General features: G+C 39.4%; 1 protein-coding gene across 3 annotated transcripts; it reads right to left on the bottom strand.

Annotated features, from left to right (window-relative positions):
- Window positions 1–286: 286 nt before the first annotated feature.
- Window positions 287–23,248, bottom strand: LOC137180228 (immunoglobulin-like domain-containing receptor 2). Of its 3 annotated transcripts, none has more exons than XM_067585534.1 (10): window positions 23,056–23,248; window positions 18,939–19,325; window positions 15,449–15,568; window positions 11,065–11,121; window positions 8,685–8,831; window positions 8,399–8,563; window positions 7,769–7,897; window positions 7,054–7,402; window positions 6,179–6,917; window positions 287–4,588 (listed from the first exon to the last, which is right to left on the bottom strand). In XM_067585534.1, exons 1-10 carry the CDS (start codon window positions 23,171–23,173, stop codon window positions 4,550–4,552), a joined length of 2,250 nt encoding a protein of 749 aa, XP_067441635.1. In that variant the 5' UTR covers window positions 23,174–23,248; the 3' UTR covers window positions 287–4,549. The 3 variants fall into 3 exon arrangements, with proteins under 3 accessions (XP_067441635.1, XP_067441643.1, XP_067441648.1); XM_067585542.1 differs by having other exon boundaries at window positions 287–4,585; XM_067585547.1 differs by lacking the exon at window positions 11,065–11,121.
- Window positions 23,249–23,380: the final 132 nt, after the last annotated feature.

The raw sequence follows: 23,380 nt of genomic DNA, 5'->3' as shown, positions 1-23,380 counted from the left end.
CACTCTGAAATTTCTTTACTAGCACCATCTTTTATTCATAAAAATAAACGGTCAGCAAATAAACTGTGTTATTCATTTGTTACAAAATTCAACTAAAACACTAAATGCCAAAATCAAAAAAGCTTTTCTTTTTTGTTTTTTGGTTGTTGTTGTTTTTTTTTGTATGCATGTATTTTATTTGTATTGCTTGTCCTTTCTATTGGTATACATATGTATGGTATGTTTATGTATACTTGAATTGGAAGTCAATTAAGTTAAAGAAACAAAACAAAAACAAACAAAAAACTCAATCTGAGATGATGTTATTGTGATCGTGCTGCCTTAAACCTCTAATTACACACACTAAACTTATCAATATCATTTACATGGAGGGCAAGAGAATAAAAAAAGCTAAATAAGCAAAAAGCTTATTTCCCAAAATGTCAAACAAGTGCTCAGAAAAAGTAGAAATTTGAACATCTACACTTCCATGACAACTTGAAAACTCGTCTGATATGATCAAAATCTCCTGAACTAAACGGTTCTTGTGGTGAGATTGTTTTTGTCAATACTTCACTGGTTTCACACGTCCTTTTTTTTTTTCCTGTGGTGTATTGTGATGTCATATTTCCCTGCTGTTGCCTCTGTAAAACTCAGGAGGGAGTTGCTCAACGGCATTCCTGGAATAGTCTGGAGCTGTGAGTGGTCACTGACTTGAACCTTCCCTCCCATCACAAACATACAGTACATTAACTCAGATACAAACACACACACAAACACACACACACATCCTCTTTCTCACATACAGATAGGAAAACAAGATCCACAAGAGTGAGTCACCTTCTCCCAGAAAATGTTTCAAAAATAACTCCTTATTGTCTAATCCTGTCCGCCCTGTAGTGGTGGAGGAAGTACTAAAATCATCAACCACAATGTAAAAATACTAATTTAAAAGTCCTGAATTCAAAATCTTTCTCAAGTACCAAAAGAAAAAATTGCTCGTTATGAACAAAAATGCCCCCTGAGAGTAATATATTATATTATAATATACATGGATTATTATCATTTGTGGATTAAAGTATACGCAGCATTTTACTGTTGTGGAGCTAACATATAGTAACATATAGTAGTATTATACTGTATTATATAAAAGTATTGTAGCTTTGTATAGCGTTGGGTAGTTTAATCTGTAACTTATATGTTTTGTATGTGAAATCTTTATCTTCAAATTAACTAGCAGCTATAACCTGAAAATAAATGTAGTGGAGTAAAAAAAGTACAATATTTCCCTCTGAAATAAAGTAACACATAAGTATAAATAACATAAAGTAGACACACTCAAGGAAAGTGCAACTACTTCATAACTGTTGAATAAATGTACTCAGCAGGTGGTCAAAACAAACCATCTAAATATCCTAAAAATGAAGTATAATAAGCTCAAATAAAAGCTGGGTTTCATTATTTCTGCACAGTTTATTTGCTGAGGAGATGTAAAGATAAACACCATTGGTCTTAATGTTTGAGTTGTGCCACACCGCATCTTGCCAGTTTAATAAATAGATACTTAACAGACAGAAAGTGTCGTGACAAATTATATAAGCGGGGGACGAAACATGACGGACATGTGTGGTTGAGCAGGCAGAACTGATGTGTGAGTTTTGACACAGTTGTGTGGTGAAGACAGGCCGTCTGTGATTAAAACAATGAACAAAGACATGAGTCATCTCTCTCTCTCTCTCTCTCTCTCTCACACACACACACACACACACACACACACACACACACACACACACACACATTTATCAGTACCAAACACAATGGCACAAAAACAAACAAGCGTTAGACTTGTCTCAAGACCAACACTGTATGGCGTAATGTTCGTGTGTGTGTGTGTGTGTGTATGTTAGATAACAGATGAAGGAGCTGGTTTAGCTGTTGACTCAGCAGTGATAAGAAAAGGCTGAATTATAGTAATCAAATCAAAGACACTTCATCTTATGTACACAGCCACACTGAAGTACTTAGACAAACAAAATCATTTACAAATTACAACTAATATATCACACCTCACACATAAATAGGTCGAGTTTACATATATATATATAAAAAAAAAAGGCTTCATACTGCAGTACAAAAATCTTGAAAAGGCAAGCGGCATTTCAACAGCTTAAATGTTTACAAGAAAATTACAAAACTCCTTCAGGTTAAAATAGTTACTTTGTGTAAACTCTAACATGTTTTAATAGAAGATGCAGCTCCACATACATACAGAGTGGAGACAAAATAATGTTACTGCTTCGTTAATGAGGACTTTAACTTAGAAGTCACAGCTGAAAATGCTGCAGCAAATGTGGGTCATACTGGGTCAGAGAGCAGTCAACAGAATTAGCCCACCCCCTCGTTAGTGTAGTAGTTTGATTTCTGTGTTTTGCATACACGTTGTCATGGTTTCTAATTGGTTCCCATTAACATATCAAATACATTTCTGATTGGGACCTGGCCACATATTATTTGACCTCTTTAGAGTTCTGTTAATCATCTCATGATTTTTTTTGGCTACATAGCTGTAGCAGAACAAGCTGTAAACACAACATTAACATGTTATACATACTATGAAGCTGATACAGTGAACATGTTAGCAAACATTACCTATCTACACATACAGCAGATTTACAGCTACATTAGCATTTATTTGGAGTTGTGTTGATCTGATGAATGTAAGAACTAGTTTCACTCTCAACAAATCTTGAGAGATATTTGGCTTTTTAACCACTAAATGCTTCGCTTTGTTCACCAGCTTGTTGCTAACTTCTGTCTTTGAAACATCTGTCTGCTATTTGGTGCTGGGCAGGTAGTGCACACTGGGTTTATCGCAGCTTTTCTGCTGAAAACAGCTGCCTGCTGCGGCTGGAAACAACACTGATGTGAAAAACAGGTTCATCAATGCAGCAAAGTTGTGACCATAAAACCAAAACAATGAGCCAAAAGATACTAAAACGCTTTGTACATTTCAGGGGAACTGTAGAGTTATGTGATAATTATCTGTGTCAATACGAGCTACCACCTTCACATACACTTAGTCATGTGATTCAGTTTTAATATAAAAATATTTATTAATGCAGCTTTAGAGGATAATACTGACAATTTTCTATATTTTTCCTATTGTCAACAAATCTCATGTACAGAGCCAAACAATGAACAATGACCTCATCCCACTTATAAGTATTGTGCATGTATCCAACACCTGATGTATCATATTCATCTGTGCCATAGACCTCCGTCATTCTCCAAAATCTATTAAATACATCAGTGAGCCACACTGCTGCACTGGGTGACATGTTCCTTGGCCACAAAGACGGTACCGTAGTTTCTTTAGAAATGGCTCCAAACAGCAATCATCTTTTCAGTATCCACAGAGTTGTTTCTTGTGAGGCAGACGCCACCGAGCATGTGCAGGAGTTTCATTTACAGAGCTTCATTAGCTGTAGTGTAATCTCTTGACTTTGTACTACATTGTACACTGTAAAGAACTTTCGTATGAAGTAAACAAAACTGCATTTCTGGGCATGCATAGTGGTGCCTACCTTTAAAGGAACTATTCTCCAGAGACTGAAAACGTGATCGCTGTTTCTACTCTTTGGAGACGTTTAGACTACTGCAACCATACTCTTTGTGGCGAAGTTGCTCAGTGCAGCGGTGTGGCTCATTGATGTGTTTTTGGACAACAACCAGGGTCTATGGCACAGAAGAATGTGATATATCGGGCTTTGGATACACACAATAGTTGTAAGTAGCATTGATTCATTGTTGGTTTGGATTTGCACAAGAGATTTGTTGACAATAAAAAAACATAGAAAATCACCAACTTTATCCTTTAAGGGTTAGTGTCCTTTTCCGTGACATGTTTACATTATTTTGTCCACCAGCCTGTAGATACATATTTACTTTCTACTAGTCACTACTTCCAGCTTTAGTTAACATTTAATTCTCCTTGCAAAGCTTTCTGAATGAGGTGCTTTTAGTTTCTGATCATGGCAAACACTGAACGACAGTGTGCGTACTGTCATACGACTGAAACTGAGTCCTTCACAATAATGCTGTTGTCATATACCTTCTACTCCAACTGTGCCCTTTTAATGTAGTTGTCTCATCAAATGGAAATGAATACTCTCATTGTGCTGGAGGCGTAAAGCAACTCTCTCTGCTTTAGAGCCTTTTCTAAAGGGACTAGGGGAGACGAACAGCCTTCCTGCTTGGAGGGACAGTCCAGGTCATACACCCAGCCCACATTAGTTCACTGTTAGTCCAACTGAGATATATACAGGGCAGCCAGTGATGAGTAGTGATGACTTCATCGTTCAGCAACGTCATCGACAGAAAACCCAGTAACAGTCTCGATGGTGAAAGTGTGCGTCATCCGTTTCTTCATTCATCGGTACTGATTCTAATGTTCTCAGTCAGTTGTGCTTTGCATATTTTTTGTGATCTAAACTCAATCAGCTGACACGTAGTTCCTGTAGAGTTTCATGGTCTGCTCAAAACACTCTCAGTCTGTGTGGCTTTCAGTCCATCAGACGATGAGGGAGTCTCGGCTGAGAAGAGTGCTCTGCTGAGGATACAAAAGTGTAATTGATCAAAACAACAGCAGAGAGTTTACATGAAAATATGAATCTTTTTCAGTAGAGTGAGACAGTAAAGAGATTGTGGACATTAGCCAAACAGGGTTATTGTGATGAAGAAGAACCTGGGACAAACTGCATTTCAACTTTTTTTCAAATTATTTGAGGCCAGAAATCTAATCTGATGAAGACAAGAAGTTTTTTTATGTTGAAACCATTTTGGCCCAGGTTTGCAAGGGAGGAGACAACCAGTTATGATTGTTATAAAAGGTGATTGGATACAGAACAGAGTATTCTACCTAGTTTTCATTCTGGTAGCATCTGAACCTGACCTGTCAAAGGTACAACAACAACACTTAGGCCTATAAACCTTTTAAATTGTAAGTAAGAGTTTCTCAACCTTAAGACTGGGACACCATGTGGGGAAGATTGATATTCACAGTTCCAAATCCAATTTAGTCAATAACATCACTCTGTAAGTGCAGGAGTCATGTAAACTTTGAGGCCTAAATATGAGGTCATCGACCAGAAAAGGTTGAGAAACACTACTGAAAAGCAGAGGCAAACACACGCTTGTGCTCCAGTGGCCACAAATGTCAACCTCATGGTGGCACTAGAGGAGTCAGGGGATCATCATCTGAGAACTATGAATGTCTGTATGAATTTTTTTGCCAATCAATCCAGTAGATGCTGAGATATAAAAGAGAAAACTTTTGCTCGTGGCACTAGAGAAAAGGTCAAGGGATCACCAAAGTCATTAGGGAACACCATCTGGGAACCATGAATGTCTGTACAAAATTTCACGACAATCTGTCTAATAGTTGTAGAGATATTTAAGTCTGGATCAAAGAGGTGGAAAGATCGACCAATCATTGGCGCCCCCAGAGCCATGCTGCTATCATGGCTAAAAATATAGTTTATATAAATGTCACCTCTTTTTTTTGCTGTGGTGAAAAATTATTCAGAAGTATCTTGCAGCACTCTTGGATTTTCCTTAAAGCACCCGAGGGAGCCATGATACAAACTTTGAGAGTCACTGTACAAGAGACTAACAATGACTTTAAAATTTCAGATTTCCTCAATTTTGTTTGTTATTTGAGTGAGCAAATATCCTCCTCCTAAATAGATATTATATAATATTTGCACTGTCTTAAATAGAGCATTAGCTATAACATCTCTGTATATTTTGTAACATCTCCGATCAAACATATAGTGGATCTACTGTAAATGTACTTACATCTTAAAGGAATAGTTTGTTTGAATTTTACTATTTTTTTTAATACAGAGTAGATGCTTCTCTTTGATCTCTGCATGCAGTGTGAAGGTATGTTAAATGAGGAAATCTCTGCTGGCTTCCTTCATGGATGTTTACACAATTAAGTAGAGACTCCCTCAAAAGCAGGGAAATACTTTGTAGTACGCCTAGTTTTTTTCACCATTTTCACCAGTATAGAAAGTCAATTACACACTAAGGGCTTCAAATACTGCATAAGTAGGGCAGTGGTGCATAAGTTCTACTCACTGCTGCTGATCTGACAATTAGCATAATCAATAATTCAACAGCCTTAAAGGTAACTCACCACTTTCCGAGACTTGTCTCTGTTCTCCTCTCTGCGACTGGACAGGGGATGGGCGGGAGGTTGAGAAGGGCGAGGGCACGCTGGGAGCGGCCGTGGAGACGGCCTGTCAGTTCTGCTTCTCTCTGTATCTGAGTAAGGAGGCAGTGAATCTGCGTCAGGCCTGTTACTAGGCGAGCGGCTGCAGTGCCGACTAGATTCTCCGCTGCTCTTTTTTGAGCTGCCCTTTGATGGTGTGTCTGAATCTTCCTCACCCCGAGCCCCACTCTTCCCCTGCCCGACGACCCCTCGCAACTTAGCCTTACGCTCCAACAGGCTGTTCAGGAATGTGCCATCATAGTCCTTCTCTTGAGAAGAAGTCGAAGGCGGACTAACTCTGGGAGGAGGTGGAGCAGGACGATCTGTGTCCCAAGTGCCCCTCCTCTTTCTGGGGGAAGGAAGTGGACTTATGTTAGGTCCGTTTTTCTTATTTCGTCTGGGATGATCTTCACGGTCACTGGTGTCTCCAAGCTCATCTTCGTCATTGTGATAATGCTGAGGTGGACAATCCCGGTAGGAAGGATATCGACTGAACTCCAGAAGCTCCATCTCATAGTCGTCCCGTTCTTCCTCCCTCTTCTCTACCCCTCTGGCTCCTCTCTGCTTGTAGGAGGCAGCAAACTCCTCCAGCTCATCCAGTGAGCCAGTCCGTCCCGCAGTGCGGTACGTCTTTCTTTGCAGATGTTCTGAACGAGGGTTCCACCTGCAGAAGCCAACACAAGGCCAAGAGAGGACAGACAGGGAGATAGAGGAGGAGGGAGACAAGACTGTGAGTGCAGTGTAGGTTTGTATGGGTGTGATGAAACAGAATCTGTGTTTACATTGATGAGCATCTGTACCTGATGTGGTTGTCCTCCTCGTTGTGCTCCTTCTGTTGCCGATGATTACGAACGAGCCTACGTGAGTGAGAGGAGGATGGAGGATCATCGCTGTAACGGCGCGGAGGAAGGTGCTCATCCTGGCCACGGTGAGGCTCTGAGTCGGGGTCATCACGATAGCGCTGGGGTGAAGACGGGTTGTCACGGTAACGCTGTGGCTCTGGGCTGCGGTTGTCACTGTAGCGCTGGGGTTCAGGCTGAGGGTCGTGGTCAGGGATGGCTGGAAGAGCTTTCTTTTGGAAGTTCCGGTACGTTTGGCGGAAGCCAGTTTCTCCCTCGTGGAGAGAGCTCAGCTCCGACAGGCTGCAGGCTGGATAGGTCAAAATGAATGAACGAATGAATGAATTGTTGCATTATTAAACTATCAAACAAAAATGTTCACTTCGAAGAAACAATAGGATTTAAGAGAGAAAAATATAAAGTCTGAGCCAGAGCGAGAAAACATATTCTTTCAGGTAAGTAGGCATGCACACATGCTACTATGCACATACGAACTACAGGATATTCAACGGGCAGAATGCTTGAATGCAGAGAGTCATGCCGAAAAAAGAAAAAAAGAGCCAAAAGACACAACCAGCAGCGTAAATAGTACAGCATGCAGCGTTTAAAGATTGCATCAGCATGGTGTGGAAGATTTTTAGAGAGTAAAGCCACAGGATGGGTTTATGACTCTTACACTGGTGGCTGGTGGACCTGGCAGGGTTGAAGTGAGCCAGTTGTTTCTCTACATACTGTAGCACCCTGAGAGAGTCCTGATCCTGGGATGAGGGCACGCGGTAGGGAACCCCTAGAGTATGCATCGGCACTGGAGATACACACTTGACCCATCAGCATGGAGAACTTCTGTTTGTTTGGTTTTTTTTTTTGTATGTGTGTGTGTTCATTGTGGTTTGGACTATACTGGTTTTATTGCATGTTTTCTATTTCACTGGTCTATTCTAATTGTCTGGTCTATTTTTTGTTTTTTCTGGCCAAAACGGCAGAATGAAATTGTCACATGAGAACAGACACATCAATTTAAAACATTCACATATAGCAAAATAAAATTGGGAACTGAATGAAACAATTACATTATTCAAGAAACTTTTCTGAATTTCTGAGTGCAGCGTTTGAATGCCTGATATGAAGGCAACATTTCTAAATGAAGTAAAGATAAGTAAAAACCCAGGGAGTGCAATATCTAAAGGCAGTTTTTACAAGTTTAGAATAAACTCTGGGGATGATTTTAACAAGGTAAAAGATTAAAAAACATCAATATGGTCTTTCAATAATTATTTTATATTAGAGAATAAGAAAATGACTTCACCTGTGAGTAGGCTGCCATCTGAGAGGGGTACAGAAGACATCTTGTCCACCAGTGAAGGGGGAGCGATGGGGACCATGGTCGGGACACCAGAGACAAAATATGGAGGGTAGGCAGGTGTTTGAGGGGTGGAGGTGCCCGTCTTTATACCCTTACCTGCCTCATACACTACAAAAGCAACAATCCCATTGAGACTTTCCAGAGAAACATACATCCTTCAAACACTGTAAGTATTCTGACCACAAACATTTACACATCTGTGTGTGTGTGTGTGTGTGTTTATACTCACAGTGTCTGGGGCAGCAACATGTGTCGGGGCAGCACCAGCAGCTGACGTAGCAGCAGCAGGAGTGAGGACAACACTGACACCAACACACCCCAACAAACAGCAGGAATAAGACGCTGCCCAGTGCCACCGCCGCCACAAACACCCACTCTGGAAGTACACACAGCACAGAATCCTGCATATAAATATCACATATTAACGGAGGAACAGTCACTGCGTCGTCATGTTTGGCTTGATAATGGCTGTTCGCTTAAAGGCCTGGCGCCTATGTTACCCACAATGCAACTTGATCATCGACAGTTCAGTTTGAGATTTTGGTGCGTTATGCTAGTGAGGGCCACTGTAGCCTCGAGCTCTAAGCCTCAAGCAGAGATGAGCAGTGGCCTCCAGCAGCCTGCTGACGTCACTTCTTTTTATCTCCACACTTACAGATTTTTTTTCATTTTCAAACTTGTAGTCTTTAAATGACATCACATGAGGCAATCTATTAGACTTTGTGCACCTCCCTATGAAGCTACAAAAGGCTTTATGCAACGCTTTTTCACATACACAGTAGTACTTCCCAACACCTGTAAATAGTGTAAAACTGGTTGGAATTCCCCTTTAACTCTGCATTTGTATTTTAGCAGCATGTTTCCTTCTTTCCCATGACTCCATGTTTACAGGTAGACTACAAGCCTCTTGCATACTGTGTACTAATTTAAACTTATTTTGAGAATGTGTCATGTTTACATTGGGAAATCATTAAAGCATACTTAAAAAAGACACAATTCATACTAAAATTTATTGTATTGTATTTTTGAGAAAAAGTGACTTGTTGATAGACACAACTGTCCAGAAGTTGTTGAACGGAAACATAGTTTCAAAAAATTTGGAATTAAAGTGGTGGTAGTAAATGTTTAACTGACAGAAAGTTACCTCATTATAGTTTAGATAACAAATAAACAGTTGAAGAGCTGTGAACTTGTAGAATACAATTGGTAAGTGAAAATGTTACTTGGATTGTCCTTTAACATTTTATTACGTTATTTATTCTTGTCAGCCTGTACGTAATCTCTCAAATTTCACCATTTGACAAGAGATAACCAAGCTAATAACCAAGATTACCCAAATAAAAGTGAATGTAAAGTGTTTTTCTCTAACAAATCAGAACAAATCTGAACCAGAATACGAGTTGGAATTAAAAACTGGATGATTTTACACATAGTGTTGAAGGATTGAGTGCTGAAGTTAAGGATACAGTCAGTACAGCAGATAAACCTCATGTATCTGTCTATGGAGACAAAGCAAAGGAAAGGGAAGGACAAGGCTGATAAGGATATCTTTAACAATGTAAAACCAAGGACGACATAATCTCTCTGAACACACACACACACACACACACACACACACGCATACACACCCTGAGACACACATACAGGAAGCCTGATTTTTCTACAGGAAGGAAAAGGACAGTTTGTGCTGCTCTGTGAGATACCGAAGATTTGGCTGTTATAACAAATTAGCTTGTAATGTGATATCATTTGCAACCATTACAACTCCTACACACACACAAACACCCATACACACACATACACACACCCATACACACACATACACACTGTGGGAGTAGATGTGAACAACCACAACATATACAAATACAACAGTAACACCAGAGATAAGCTTGCAGTAAGCATTCTGGCTGAATGAATCACATCGAGTCATTTAGGGAGCAACTTCCATACAATCCATCCATTCATTCATTTATCACTTACCACAAACTTTGTGATGATTAAATATGTATTACAGGAATTTGATGTGACATAAACACATCACCCGCCCTCTTAATAACTACATTCTTATAGGGTAGTGTCCAAATGATGTGGGAGGACATGTTAACCGCATCCATAAATAACTATAATGACCATAATAGCTGTTTACCAGCACAGCTCATCTTAGTGGCCCGCTCATTATCTGACAGGAGAGGATCAGTCTGTTGGGTTAAAAAAGTGGCTCTGAACTCAGCTCTGTTAAAGCTTCATTATAGCTGAAACACAAAGCATTGTTTACTGATGTGAGATCAGAATAGACAGTAGAAGAGCCGTTAGTGTAGGAACCATTAAACATGGTGGAAAAAAAACATTTTGACCACCTCTCTTTATCAGATTGAATCTCGTGTGACAAATATTAGAGCCCTGTCCAGCTTTTCCCTTTCTTTTCTTGTCTTTTCTAAATTTCTTCTCTTTTTTTTTATTGTGTACAAAAATCCATCCCAGGCAACACCTTCCACCACCACCACCATGCAAATGGTTCCTACATCCATGGTTAGAGCAAGTGAGCGAGTAAGTGGGGTTAGTATGAGTGGAAGGAACCAGGTGAGGGGGAGGACACATTATGCCCCTACCTGGCATAATCTTCAAATCAAAGTCTGGCAGGAGATCTTCAGGCACACCTGAGAAACCTGGAGAGAGACAGAGCACAAGTGACAAGAGCAGAGGAGAGGAAATAGGGTTGATATAACTCGGAATGACTGATTCAAAGAGAGTGATGTGCTGCAGCAGCATGCATGAAGACAGGAAGAAAATAGCGACATAGAAAGAAATACAGAGCAAGAAAGAGAGACAGACAGATAGTGAGAGATGTTCAACAGCAGCATGCACCTTTCTGGTCAAGAACGTCTCCATATCAGAGCAGCTGGTAAGCAGATTGATCGTCTGATATCTGATATTAAAAGCTGTAAAGTTATCTGTCTGGTAAGAAGACTGACTTGAACTTGAATGGCCTTTTTCCCAGCAGACACTTTGAGGTCTGAACTGAACTGAAGCAGTAAAATGGAATTCAGCCATCATTATTTTTACCTTTTACACTTTCCCTACTGTGATCTATCAAAACGTCCTCCGAGAAAAAGGCCTATTGTCAAGAAGATAACTTGAGCGCCACAGACAGGCGGGAGCTGTGAGTGATGTTACATGCAGAGCTGCAAAAATCACAGGTGGGAACATTCCTCGGGTCCAGAGCCAGCAGACAGACTGCAGAGAAACATTTTGTTCCTGAAGCTATTTGTCTGTCTTTGTCTCTCTTTGTTATCTGACCAATGAAGAGATCACTGACTCTCGGATGAGCACCATAAATCCATCACCTCTCTCTCTACTCCTCTCTCCTATTACAAATACTCCCACTTTGTGATTCACGATAAGTCACTGTAGACAGCTGAAGTCTTGAAGATAAAGTAATATCATGACGTTTGCACTCAACAACTACAGCTCCAGTGAGACTAATGGGATAATTTTTGTCATGAACTGGTTCTTTCTAATCTAAATAATAAAAATGATTTTTACTGTTTCTGATTTATATTTATATCTTTCTTCATCATTTTTTTAGAATTATTGTGACATTCTCGTGATATTCATGCAAAGACATAATCGAGACATTAATGACTGGAAGTCTGAATGAAAATTGTTTTCAATATAATTTTTAAAAAATATCCCGTACGCTGAAGCGGTCTTACCAGGGAAGCAACTTTATGAGCACTGTGGTGGTCCAGGTGTGGTGGAGACACGTGACTTTTATAGTTATTTGGAAATAAAACTGACATTAGAAACTGTATTTATTTTTTTCTTGCCACTGATGTGGCAGTATACATCCTGACATGAGACCCCTGCCCAAGCCCTTTTTATTTACAATTAGATGTTGTTGTTTAGTTTATTTAGTTATATTGGCTTTATATTTATATCATCATATACAGAATATAATTATTTAAGAAAATGTCTAAAAGCTTCATAATAAAAAAAATACAAACAAATAAAAATGCTATTAAATATTTCTAAAAATAACAAAAGCTTACATACATTATTTAATCCTTACATTAAATAAATAATAATGACTGAATACTGACACATACTGTATTTATGTGTTTTAGGAACTAGAATAGACATGAAAAGTCCTTGAAAATCATCACCTCCTGTTATCCTCGGTATGTTACGTCTCTCTCCTTTTATTTTTTCTATCAGAACAGCTGTGAAGGACTCCACAGCAGGTCAGCAGGTGTCTAAATGAAACTCTAACATGATAGAGTGGAGCCAGTGTGTTAAGCTGGTGTGAGGTTTTTTTTTTTGGGGGGGGGGTGCTTATGTCCATGTGAGAATGTAAGTTGAAGCACAGTGGAAAGTAAAAAAGCCAGCAGGTGAAAAGTGACGTGAACAGATGTTGCTGTTTTACTGTTGATAGTGTGATCACTGAGGGCCGGGTATGAGAGAGGAGGACTAGAGAAACAGAGAGCAGGCTGGACTACGGTTTCTTGGCTTGTCCTCAGCTGACAGTGCACATACCTCTCTCAGTATCTTTCTGGAAGGCTAAATGTGTTCTTTGCTGGATTTGAAAACAGAGAGAAACCTATTAAGTCACCACATGAATTCAAAGCACTAGGTGCTGATATTTGTACATTTAAGACACTAAAATTGAAACTTTTTATGTGTCTTGTTGTTTGGTTTTTCATGCAGTTGAAGGCGGCTCACTTTGCTGGAATTCCCACCAGCTCCTGAATTTGCCTGCAGGCTTGTGATTCTCCAAGATTTACTTTCAAATATGTTGGGTTTGATTGTTTTACCCTTTATGCTCATCTAGGCAGGTGGTGTTTGTACACTGCCACATGTACTACACCTATAATAATAAATTATACTCGCACACACACACACACACACACATAAAGGACCAACCATAATATCTATTTTTAAGTTCCTTCATTTTCCAAATTTTAACATCGTCTTTTATAAATTATATTTTATTAGCACCAAATTAGTTAAGTCTATAGCCCGACAAATACAGGATTTTTGAAGACGATGCCGATATTGACATTTGAGATTTTTTAAACTTTGATAAAGATATATCAGCTGATGTTCATTTTCTTTGTACAACCCATAGAATTTGTTTTCTTTTACAATTGCAACCAACAAATGTGTTGGGCAGTTAAAAAATAAACTTGTCACTACTCTGATGATGGAAAAACTGTAGAATGGAGACTGTGTCCAAACATATCTTTGGCATTTCTATAATTCAATGGCAGTATCAGCTGATATATACACTAATACAATATCTCTGTAATGAGCTAATTATTATTATTTTATATTCTATTCATCTATGGTGTTTAGTTCTTTCAACTTATTAATCCATTCATAAATGAAACAAATCACACGATGTCCCTTCATTCATTCATTCATTCATGAGTCACACCATGTGTTTGATAATCTGCTCTTTGTTCATTCATTGTTTATTCACCCATTTGTGTGTTCATTCATTCATAATCACCACTGTGGATTGAATGCAATGACACATCTTACAGGAAATACTTAAAAATGACGTTTGAATATCAGTCCACTGAAGTTGTCATCGTGTATGAAAGGGTTAAATATTGCGCTGGCGCCACAAAATGTTATCAGGGAATATTTTGCACGTGGCAAATTACCTTATGCACATTTAAACAATATGTCAAAGTTCTGCATCATCAGCAAGTGGCTTCTCAGCTGTGAAAATGACAAAGAACACCAGAGGAAAGGAGATTTCTACCGTCTCTCTATCGGCCACTGAGCTCACAGTGGTCAACATCAGTCGAGTGTCTCACATGGTGTCACCCTCCATCTATTGTATCACTGTGCTCTGCTGTCCCTCCTCCATGTCATTAAATCTTCCCCGTCTTCTTTTCTGTGAAGCCATTTGCTCAAAAGACAAAGGAACCCCCGAACCATTCGCAACGGCCCCAACCGTTGTTATGGAAACACAACAAGTGCCTCACATGCCGTACACCGACACCAGGAATATACAGCGTACTTGCACCACGGCAGATTTAGGGCCTCACATCGACTCATGCAGAAAAAATCCTGCCATCTTTATTTACCTGTAGCATAATCCCGTCCTGTCATTGTCATATGAAACATATTCTCACGCCGAGACCGAACTCAACATTTCACAGTATCCAGAAAGCGCTCAAGTTTTTGGAAACTGTAAAATCCTTTTGTCCAGTGCTTGCTGTGTGTGTATTTGTGTGTGTCTTTTTGTGCATACACATAAGTCTGCGAGTGCCAGCCAAACAAAAGTTCAGCCTCAGAGTGAATTAGAGCACCGAGCCACATAGCCTCTCAGACGTTGCTATAGAAACAATTGTAGCTGCATACAGACAAGTACACTGTCACTGTAAAGATATAACAAACAACAGATACTTTTACAATGTGGGACACACACACACACACACACACACAGACACACACACACAGAGGCTTAAGTGGCATATTAGTCTGAATATCAAACACTCAAGCTATAATTATTCAAAACCTTGGTGGTATACGAGTGTAATAACATACAGAAGGAGTGAATACAGTTGCTATAACTACAGATTAGGCCAGACTGCCCTCGTTATAAATCAGGTCATTAATGAGGCTGTATTGTTCTGTCGGGGATGAATAGGTCAGCTTATGAATGCCATGTTATGTAACAGCAGCCCCAATATAAATCCAATTTAAAGGACGTGCATTTTTGTGTCTACAATGAATTATATATACATAAAAGTTTGGTAAGACTTAACTTCAGTCTTGCAGTCAGGACTCACGTAGAACATAAGAGAAAAAAGTGTGTGTGGATGTTTATTAAAGTGATATTATAACAAGTAGTATGTCAGTTTAACATTGTACAAACTGGTCCAAGTGTGGCTGAGTCCCTTTCACTCAATTTTAAAATTTCACCACTAAAATCCTTTACAACGGGCTAAACCTGTTGTTGGAAAAGTAGTGTCAGCTTACCCAGAACCAGCAGCTCCACAGAGGCTTCATTCTGTCCCTCTAGATCATCAGCTATAACCACTTTACAGATGTAAACTCCACTGTCTCCCCACTGGACTTCTCCGATGCGCAGGTCTGCCTCTGCATGAGAAAAATGGAAATGGTAAAAAATTGGGGGAAAAAAAAATAATCATCTAACACGTCACTGTTTTCAAATTGTGCAAATGACGCGTTTTTTGAGTTAGAAGCCGCTTTAAACTGTTTCACATGCATAATATTTGCATGTCTGCATACTGATAAAAGACTGACAAAAATATGTGGCCACCCAAACATTAAACCCATATGTGATTGTTGAACATCATGGACATTAATATGCTCCTTTAACCTCATTAACTCCGCTAGAACACCAGCGTCCACTTGTTGACCTTCTCTCGCTTTCTTGTGGTTTTTGCCATGATGAGGAAGACCTCATGTTTACAAAAATATGGAGTCTCCAAATGTCCTTTTTGGAAATACACCTAGACCTTTTCATGAAAAAAACACAGTATAATTGTCATACTGTGTGCTGTCTTCTTCAAATTTGAGGCAGGTTTACATCCCCATACTGCCCTCAAGCCTTATAGACAAAACCACAGGCAGTTATCTTTCATCATCTTGGGTTTTTACACCAGAAACTTTCAAATGTTTCTGTTCTGGCAAGACCTTTTTTTTTTTTGCATACAGTCACTGTGGTTCAGGAGATACAATCATTTTAATTTGTGTATTTCATTTTTGGTGTTTTTGCTCCAAAACAGGGTCAAAGGGGAAGAGGTCAACAGCCTCCACTCTGCTGGAAAGGCTTTCCAAAAGATTTTAGAACCTGGTCGCAGGGATTTACTCCAATTCAGCCACTAGAGTATAGGTGACGTCAACCACTGATGTTAGGTGTTGGATGGTCAAGTTCTTCCACATCAAACTCACTAGCAAAATCAATGAAAAACAGCTGAACTACAGACAAAAACTTCCTTTACATGGTGTATTTGTGATACTTCAGGATAATGCACACACACAGTCACTCTCCATTTGTCCTTTTTCAGGTTTTTTTCTAATTACGAAAGCAAGATTCCAACGAAACACCGTTTCAAGTGCATGAACGGCCATGAAAACAATTTGAATTGAGTTTGGCTTGAGAATCGAACACACAAAACAATACTAGGCCGCTGACTCCATTGTAAGGGGGTCAGACATGTAAATACAGCACACAGGAAATGTGTTGAATAATTCACTTCCTTTTCCTGCTTGCCAAGGAAAGGGGAGGAGAGAAAAGACAGACCACATTGCAGCAATGTTCAACACTGAAACACCTCCATCATTCAGCATTTATTTTATTTTATAGTTTAATACTGCCTGGTTTATCATAAAATCAAAACCATGTCTTGTCTGTTTTCTTTGATTCATGTTATATACAGTATGTAGTGTATAACTGATGAAATTCCTCCACTCCACTCCAAAAACATACGAGTCATTTGGACAGCCATAAGTGTGAACGAGTGTGTTGGTGTGTCTGTGTTAACTGTGTGATTAACAGAACACCCCCTGCCCAGTGCATGCTGGGACAGACTCCAGCTTCCCTGTGACCCTGAATAGGATTACATGGGTATGGATGACTGGGCGTCTCTAGAGGCAACATTCACTTTTTTGTCCGATTACAACATCACTGCACTGACCTGTTTCAGGACAGTAGGCGGAGGGGAGCAGAAGAAGAAGAAGAAGAAGAAGAAGACGAAAAAGCCAAAGAAAAACCTTTCACAAAGAAAAAAATACACAGTAGTGGGATGTGGACAGTTCTAGAGAGCGAAAATAAAAGCAGGACATTGAAGTACATCAGAGAGGAGGAGTGAGAGGTCAGGATGAATGAGATGACAGCGTGAAAACCACTTCTTTTGTCTGTGTTCCTGGCTGCTGAAGAGAAGGTTGATTCTTCACCCAGAGTTGGAGCGCCATAAATCTGTCTGCAAACAAGGCTACTTCTCTGTCTCCAACGCACACACACACACACACACACACGCATACATACACACTAATGTCCCTTAGATGAACCTCAAATCAATGTAATGGTGAGAAAGTAAGGAAATGCAGACTGCACGGAGACATGAGGATAGCATAATCATGAGTTCCTGTTGTAAACTGGTGCAATATTTTGCACCAATTTTGCATTTATGAGCATGACAGATGTCACTTCAAGCTTATAGTCTGATTCTTCTACATGTAGGAACCTTTTCATCAATGCTTAAAACATTCACAACCATTCATAACTTGAGGGAACTCGCTATTACAGCAAACAGATAACATGCAATAGATTTCTCTTATTTCTGATGGTTTAGGTTTTCTAAACGGTCTTGTTTTGTTAATTTATTTAAATGAATCTGTTTTTGCTCTTACACATGCTAGATCATTTACATTTACTCTGTCTCTCATCCTCCGTTACACGTGTGACTCAGATGCAGAATCTCTCCCACTTCACTTGTGTGCAGGGTGGGCAAACGCTCCAGTTTATGTCTTTCAGTTTATGTCAACACTTGCCAGGCTTGGCAGGAGAAGGAATAAGCACATTAGTTTGGATGAATTTGTTTAAAAAGAAGCAGGGAAGCTGCTTTTTCTTTGATGAAAAGATGTCCCAAAACTTGAATCTTTAAAAAAAAAAACTGAAAAAAGGAAAAAGCTTTTGACTGGGTTTCATAGTGCTGCTCTCCAGGTTTTTATTTAAATTATTTGGTAATTTTCTTGTGTTTCATGCATTTTATTCCAATATCGATGCTTCTGTAAAGCACAGTGTGATGGAATATATGAAATGTGTAATACTTATAAAATTTAACTAAAATTAAATGAATTAATCAGAAAAAAATGGAAGATTCATTGGCAATTATTTTGATGATCAATTAACTATTTGAGTCATTTTTCAAGCAAAAATGCCAAACATTTGCTTGTTTCAACTTCTTCAGTGTGAGGGATTTGCTGCCTTTCTCTGTTTTATATCATTGTAAACAGATTATTTTAGGTTTTTGACTGTTGGTCAGACAAAAAAAGACTTAAACTTCAGCTCTGGGAAACTGTGATGGGCTTTTTTTTGTTATTTTCTGACATTTTATAGACAAAAGAACAACTCAATTAACTGAGAAAATAATCTGCAGATTAATGGATAATAAAAACAATTGTTAGTTGCAGCACTAAATAGATTTATTGTTTAATACTATGATGAATCTGAGTATTGAGCTTGAACCCACACACCCTTGTGTTTAAAAGCGCTCAACAAAGCCATAAACGGATCATGTCTGGCTCGCTGCTTCAGCCATCACGTGTCCACAGTATTTGGCTTCAATAATTCTCCAGTTTCACTCGCCAACTGTGAGCAGGTGAAGTGAAATTCCATCTAAAGCTGGTGAGCTAAAACTCAGCTTCTAACAGTTCAGTGAAGTTGGCAGCTGTGTGTTTTGACATTTAAAAACGAGTCCAGATAAGTGTAAATCCTTACTGTTGATGATGGAAATGTCTCTGTTCTTGTAGTACTCTGACAGTGTGAACGAGGAGCCGGAGATGGAGGCCACGGTTCGAACCGTCCGACTGTTGTCTGAGCAGTCGAGGTAACTCGCCGTCATCCCCGTCTCGTACCCTCCTCCAGCTCCTCCGGTCCCCCCCGTCAGCCCGCCTCCTCCCACGCCGCCGCCCAGGCTGTCGGGGAAGTTGAACGCATCCCGTGTGCGGTCGCGACAGTATGACTTGTAGACCCACTGCACCACGGGGACCTGGGTGGACACGCTGTTGTACTGACACGGCAGAACCACCGACTGGAACAGCACAGCGTACCTCTTCTCATCTCTGACGAACACGTTGACTCCCGAACAACGATGAGGGAGGACACCTGGGGGAGGATAGGGAGATAATGAGGAAAGAGTGTGAAGAAACAGGAAAGTTTAGTTAATCGTTACAGTGATTGTGTTTGAGAAGCTCAATCAGGAGACGCTGCACGCTGTTTCTGTTTGAATGTACATGGCACTGGTCTGCAACTGGTTTCAGTAACACCTGGGAAGGTGTAATGAAGGGGATTTAAGGATGACTTCAGCAGACAGCAACACACGATGACTCAGATGCTGAGTCGAGGTCTAAAAAAAAACCCTGATCGTGTGTGCTTACTGTAAAAATATCTGACAAACCCTGTGTTTTTCCAAAAGAGGTTCAGCAAAGTAAAAAAAAAATTTCATATTTTCATTTGAACTGGAGTGAAATGAATCATCGTGCAGTTTGACAAGATAAAAAAACAAAGCTGTGTCAAGGCTGTTTGAGCTGCTTCTGCTCACTAAAAGACTGACTGCGAGCTGAGTTGACCTGACGTTGTTTTGGTGCCTCTGAAGCCGCAGGACTCTGGGTCACATGATGACCGGGAGCTGGAGCTCTGCAGTTCAACAGCAACACTCCCTACAGAGGTGATCATGTGAAAAGAACACGCCCACACACACATACACACACACACACACACCCAGAAACATCTGTGTGTGCTGTTGTGTGTTTCCGAGGCTAGGCGGTGGGATGTGCGACTGAACTGAACCAGTGAACATGGATGAGGTGAAAGATGGAAGGAGGGGCTGCTTCACTTAATCCAGACCAGACCTGCTGAAAGAGCTCTGTTCTGTTTCTGGACTCTGAGCACGATGATATGTTTACTATGAGTTTTACTTTGAGGATTGTTTACAGATTTTCACATCTTTAAAAACTTTTTCTATTAAAAAAAACATCACAGACCTGGACATTAGCTAGCACTGACATGATATGTCAATTATTAATGATTGATTCATAATTCAAGTCATCTATCAAGCACAACTATACATTCATACATCCATACATTCGCTGGTCTCAGCCAGGGCTTTTTTATCTTTTATTTTAGACTGCACAATGTATTATTTGTTAATATTATTTATTATATTGTATATTAGGGCTGCGACTAATGATTATTTTGGTAATTGATTAATCTGTTGATGAAGAGGATGGTGAAAAATGTTGATCACTATTTCCCAGAGCCCAAGGTGACGTCCTCAGATGTCTTTTTTTGTCCACAGCTTAGATACACAAATGGATTAATCGACTACTCGTTGAAAATCTATTGTATATCATAATTTGATAATGAAAATGATCATGAGTTGCAGCCTTTTACAAACAGGGTTTGAAAGAAACTGTCAGGCCACATTACCACAAAAACACATACTTCTCTTTACAGGATAACAGGTAACCAACATGCTCTCATATACAAAGCAATGCCATTTAAAAACCCAGATCGTAATGACTAAACATTGTTAAAGTGTAGTTCTGAAGATGGAAGCACTTCAAAACACAACTGATTAAACTACAGTCAGGCTTTAAAGTGAGTAAAACAGACCAAGAGATGTTGTTTCACTAGCTTGTTTGCTGCTGCTGCTGCTGCTGCTGCACTATAAGGTGAGTTACACTACACTGGAAACTGTAAAACGTATGTTAAACGTATAATATATATGTATGTATGTATTAAATGTATGTGTTTATGTAGACCCACAGTTACAAAAGATAAAGAGATCGTCCTTAAAAAGAAAAATACATTATTTGAAAAATGATCTACGGATTATACGGCTATTCAGTTACAACTTGCACAGTAGTTTTGTGCTTTAATATTTCTCACCAGTGTTGAATGCTTTTCTATGTATTAAAGGATTAATCTGAAGCCAATTTGGTTATGCAGGAAAAGTCTGAGGTTTGGCTGGAGTGGTGTGGATTTTGGAGAAAAGAAAGGCATAGTTTCAGAGGAATCAAGCGGACTAAAACATAAATTCCTCAGGCAGAACTTTACTCTGACTTCTGAGAACTGGAGCAACCTTCCCGGGATCACAGGCTGTGGGGCGATCCGGGCTTTATTAGTTTTCAAAGGAAGCCACCTCCAGAGGAGAAAATGAAAGCAGGAGGAGGAGGAGGAGGAGGAGGAGGAGGTGGAGGAGGGGAAAGATAGTTACTGTTGTAATATTGGATGGAGGAGCCTTGCTTTGGATGTTTGTAGTGGGTGTAGTATAAATGTTTTTCTGCTTTCATTTGAGGAGAATAATAACATAAAACATATTACAGATAGAAATCCGCAGATTTATAAGCTGGCAGTTTTGCATGGAGACAGATGTAGTATCTGCCTCTAAGTAAGCAATTAAAAATGGTACAACTGAAAGACTCCTGTACTACTGTAATACACAGCTTACTGTAACTTCCATAGTATTTGTATCTCATATTTAACACATCTGACTAACATTATGCTTGATTATAGTAATGATTCATAAATTTAACTTTATAACTATACATTTTAAATACTGTATCTACTACATTATGTTGATTTGCACTATTGGCACATTATTTATGCACACAAGGATATCATAATATATAAATATCCAATGAGGTTTGATTTTATCCATAATTAGTTCTTGTAGAATAGGTTTAGGTATAGCAAGTACATCTGTATAGTCCAGTAACTTGGCACTTGGAACATAAGGTGTAAGGATACGAGCTTTAGGTTTGTGTGTGAGTAAGTTTAGATGTAAATTAGAGCTGCAACGATTGCTCGATTAATCGATTAGGCCTACTTGATCAACAGAAAATGAATCGGTAACTATTTTTATAAACGACTAATCGTTTAGAGTCAGTTTTAAGGAAAAATACTAAAATTCTCTTGTTCCAGCTTTTTAAATGTGGATATCTTCTGGTTGATTTAGTCTTCTGTGACAGTAAACTGCATCTCTTTGGGTTGTGGACTCTTGGTCAGTACAAAAGGAGACATCTGAGGTTGCATCTTGGGCTTTAGGAAAAAATTAGTCGTCATTTTTCACCATTTTGTGACATTTTATAGACCAAACGACTACTCGATTAGAAAATAATGATAATAATCGTTAGTTGCAGCCGTAATGCAAATAAACAGTGATTTATAGTAAACTGCAATCACATGTTCACCACACAGGAACAATGATGATTTATATACTATTAATGAAATAACATCTAACTTCTTCATCACCCTTTTTTACACTCTGCTCTACTCTACTGTGTGTTTCTCACTATTTGGGGTGATTTTGGGGGTTATTTTGTCTCTACAAACTAAATAAAGTGGTAAACTGTCATTTCACTAAGGGGACTAAATCTGTCTGAAGTTAGACCTCCTAATCCACAACAGCCCCCAAAGCTTCTGGTCGGATCATTCACACATGACTAAATGCAGAGAAACAGTCGACAGCAGCTCCGCTAACAAACCGGACAAAAACAGCCGTTAAACCGAGTTAACGTTACACTTTCATACGTTTCTGTGCTAATAGTTGCAGATTTCAGCTTTGGTAGTCTAGAGAGGTCCAGGATCCACTAGTGGAGGAACCAGACACTTGCTAATAACATGTAATTAAAAGAGGGAAAAATGAATTTAGCTAAATGTTAAACTTAATTTGTCCCATCAGGCTAAATCATTAACAAGCCAGTGCATGTTAGTGTATCTATAAAGCAGTAACTTTGGGCTAAATGTTACACAAAAAGTAACCCCGGAGTTTAACAACCTGTTAGACTTCAGCAGAGTGGAGGTCTTTTTTTTTCTGTTTATCATTTCTTACCTGCCAGACTAACGATAAAAATCCACCACTTCGGCAACAAAAGCATTTTCCAAATACTGAAGGTGAGTTTCATAACAGTTTCCTCATGAAAGTTGTCTTCTTTTCTCTTTCGTTTCATCCCTGAGCGCCGCTTCAGACCGTTTTTAACGGGCGGATAACGGGACCACCGCGGCGCTCCTGCGGCGGGACTAGCATCAAGCTAGCAGCAAGCTAATTAGAAAATACAGCTCACCACTTCCGGCGGTGGCTTTCACAATAAAGGCTCTATTGACGCACAAGGAAAATGAACGTCTGTCATCACAGACGTTATATATATATATATATA

The sequence above is a fragment of the Thunnus thynnus genome, chromosome 1 (assembly GCF_963924715.1).
Source record: "Thunnus thynnus chromosome 1, fThuThy2.1, whole genome shotgun sequence".
NCBI classification, from domain to species: Eukaryota; Metazoa; Chordata; class Actinopteri; order Scombriformes; family Scombridae; genus Thunnus; species Thunnus thynnus.
The sequence above is the reverse complement of the archived record's forward strand: the minus strand, read 5'-3'. Positions and strand labels throughout refer to the sequence as shown.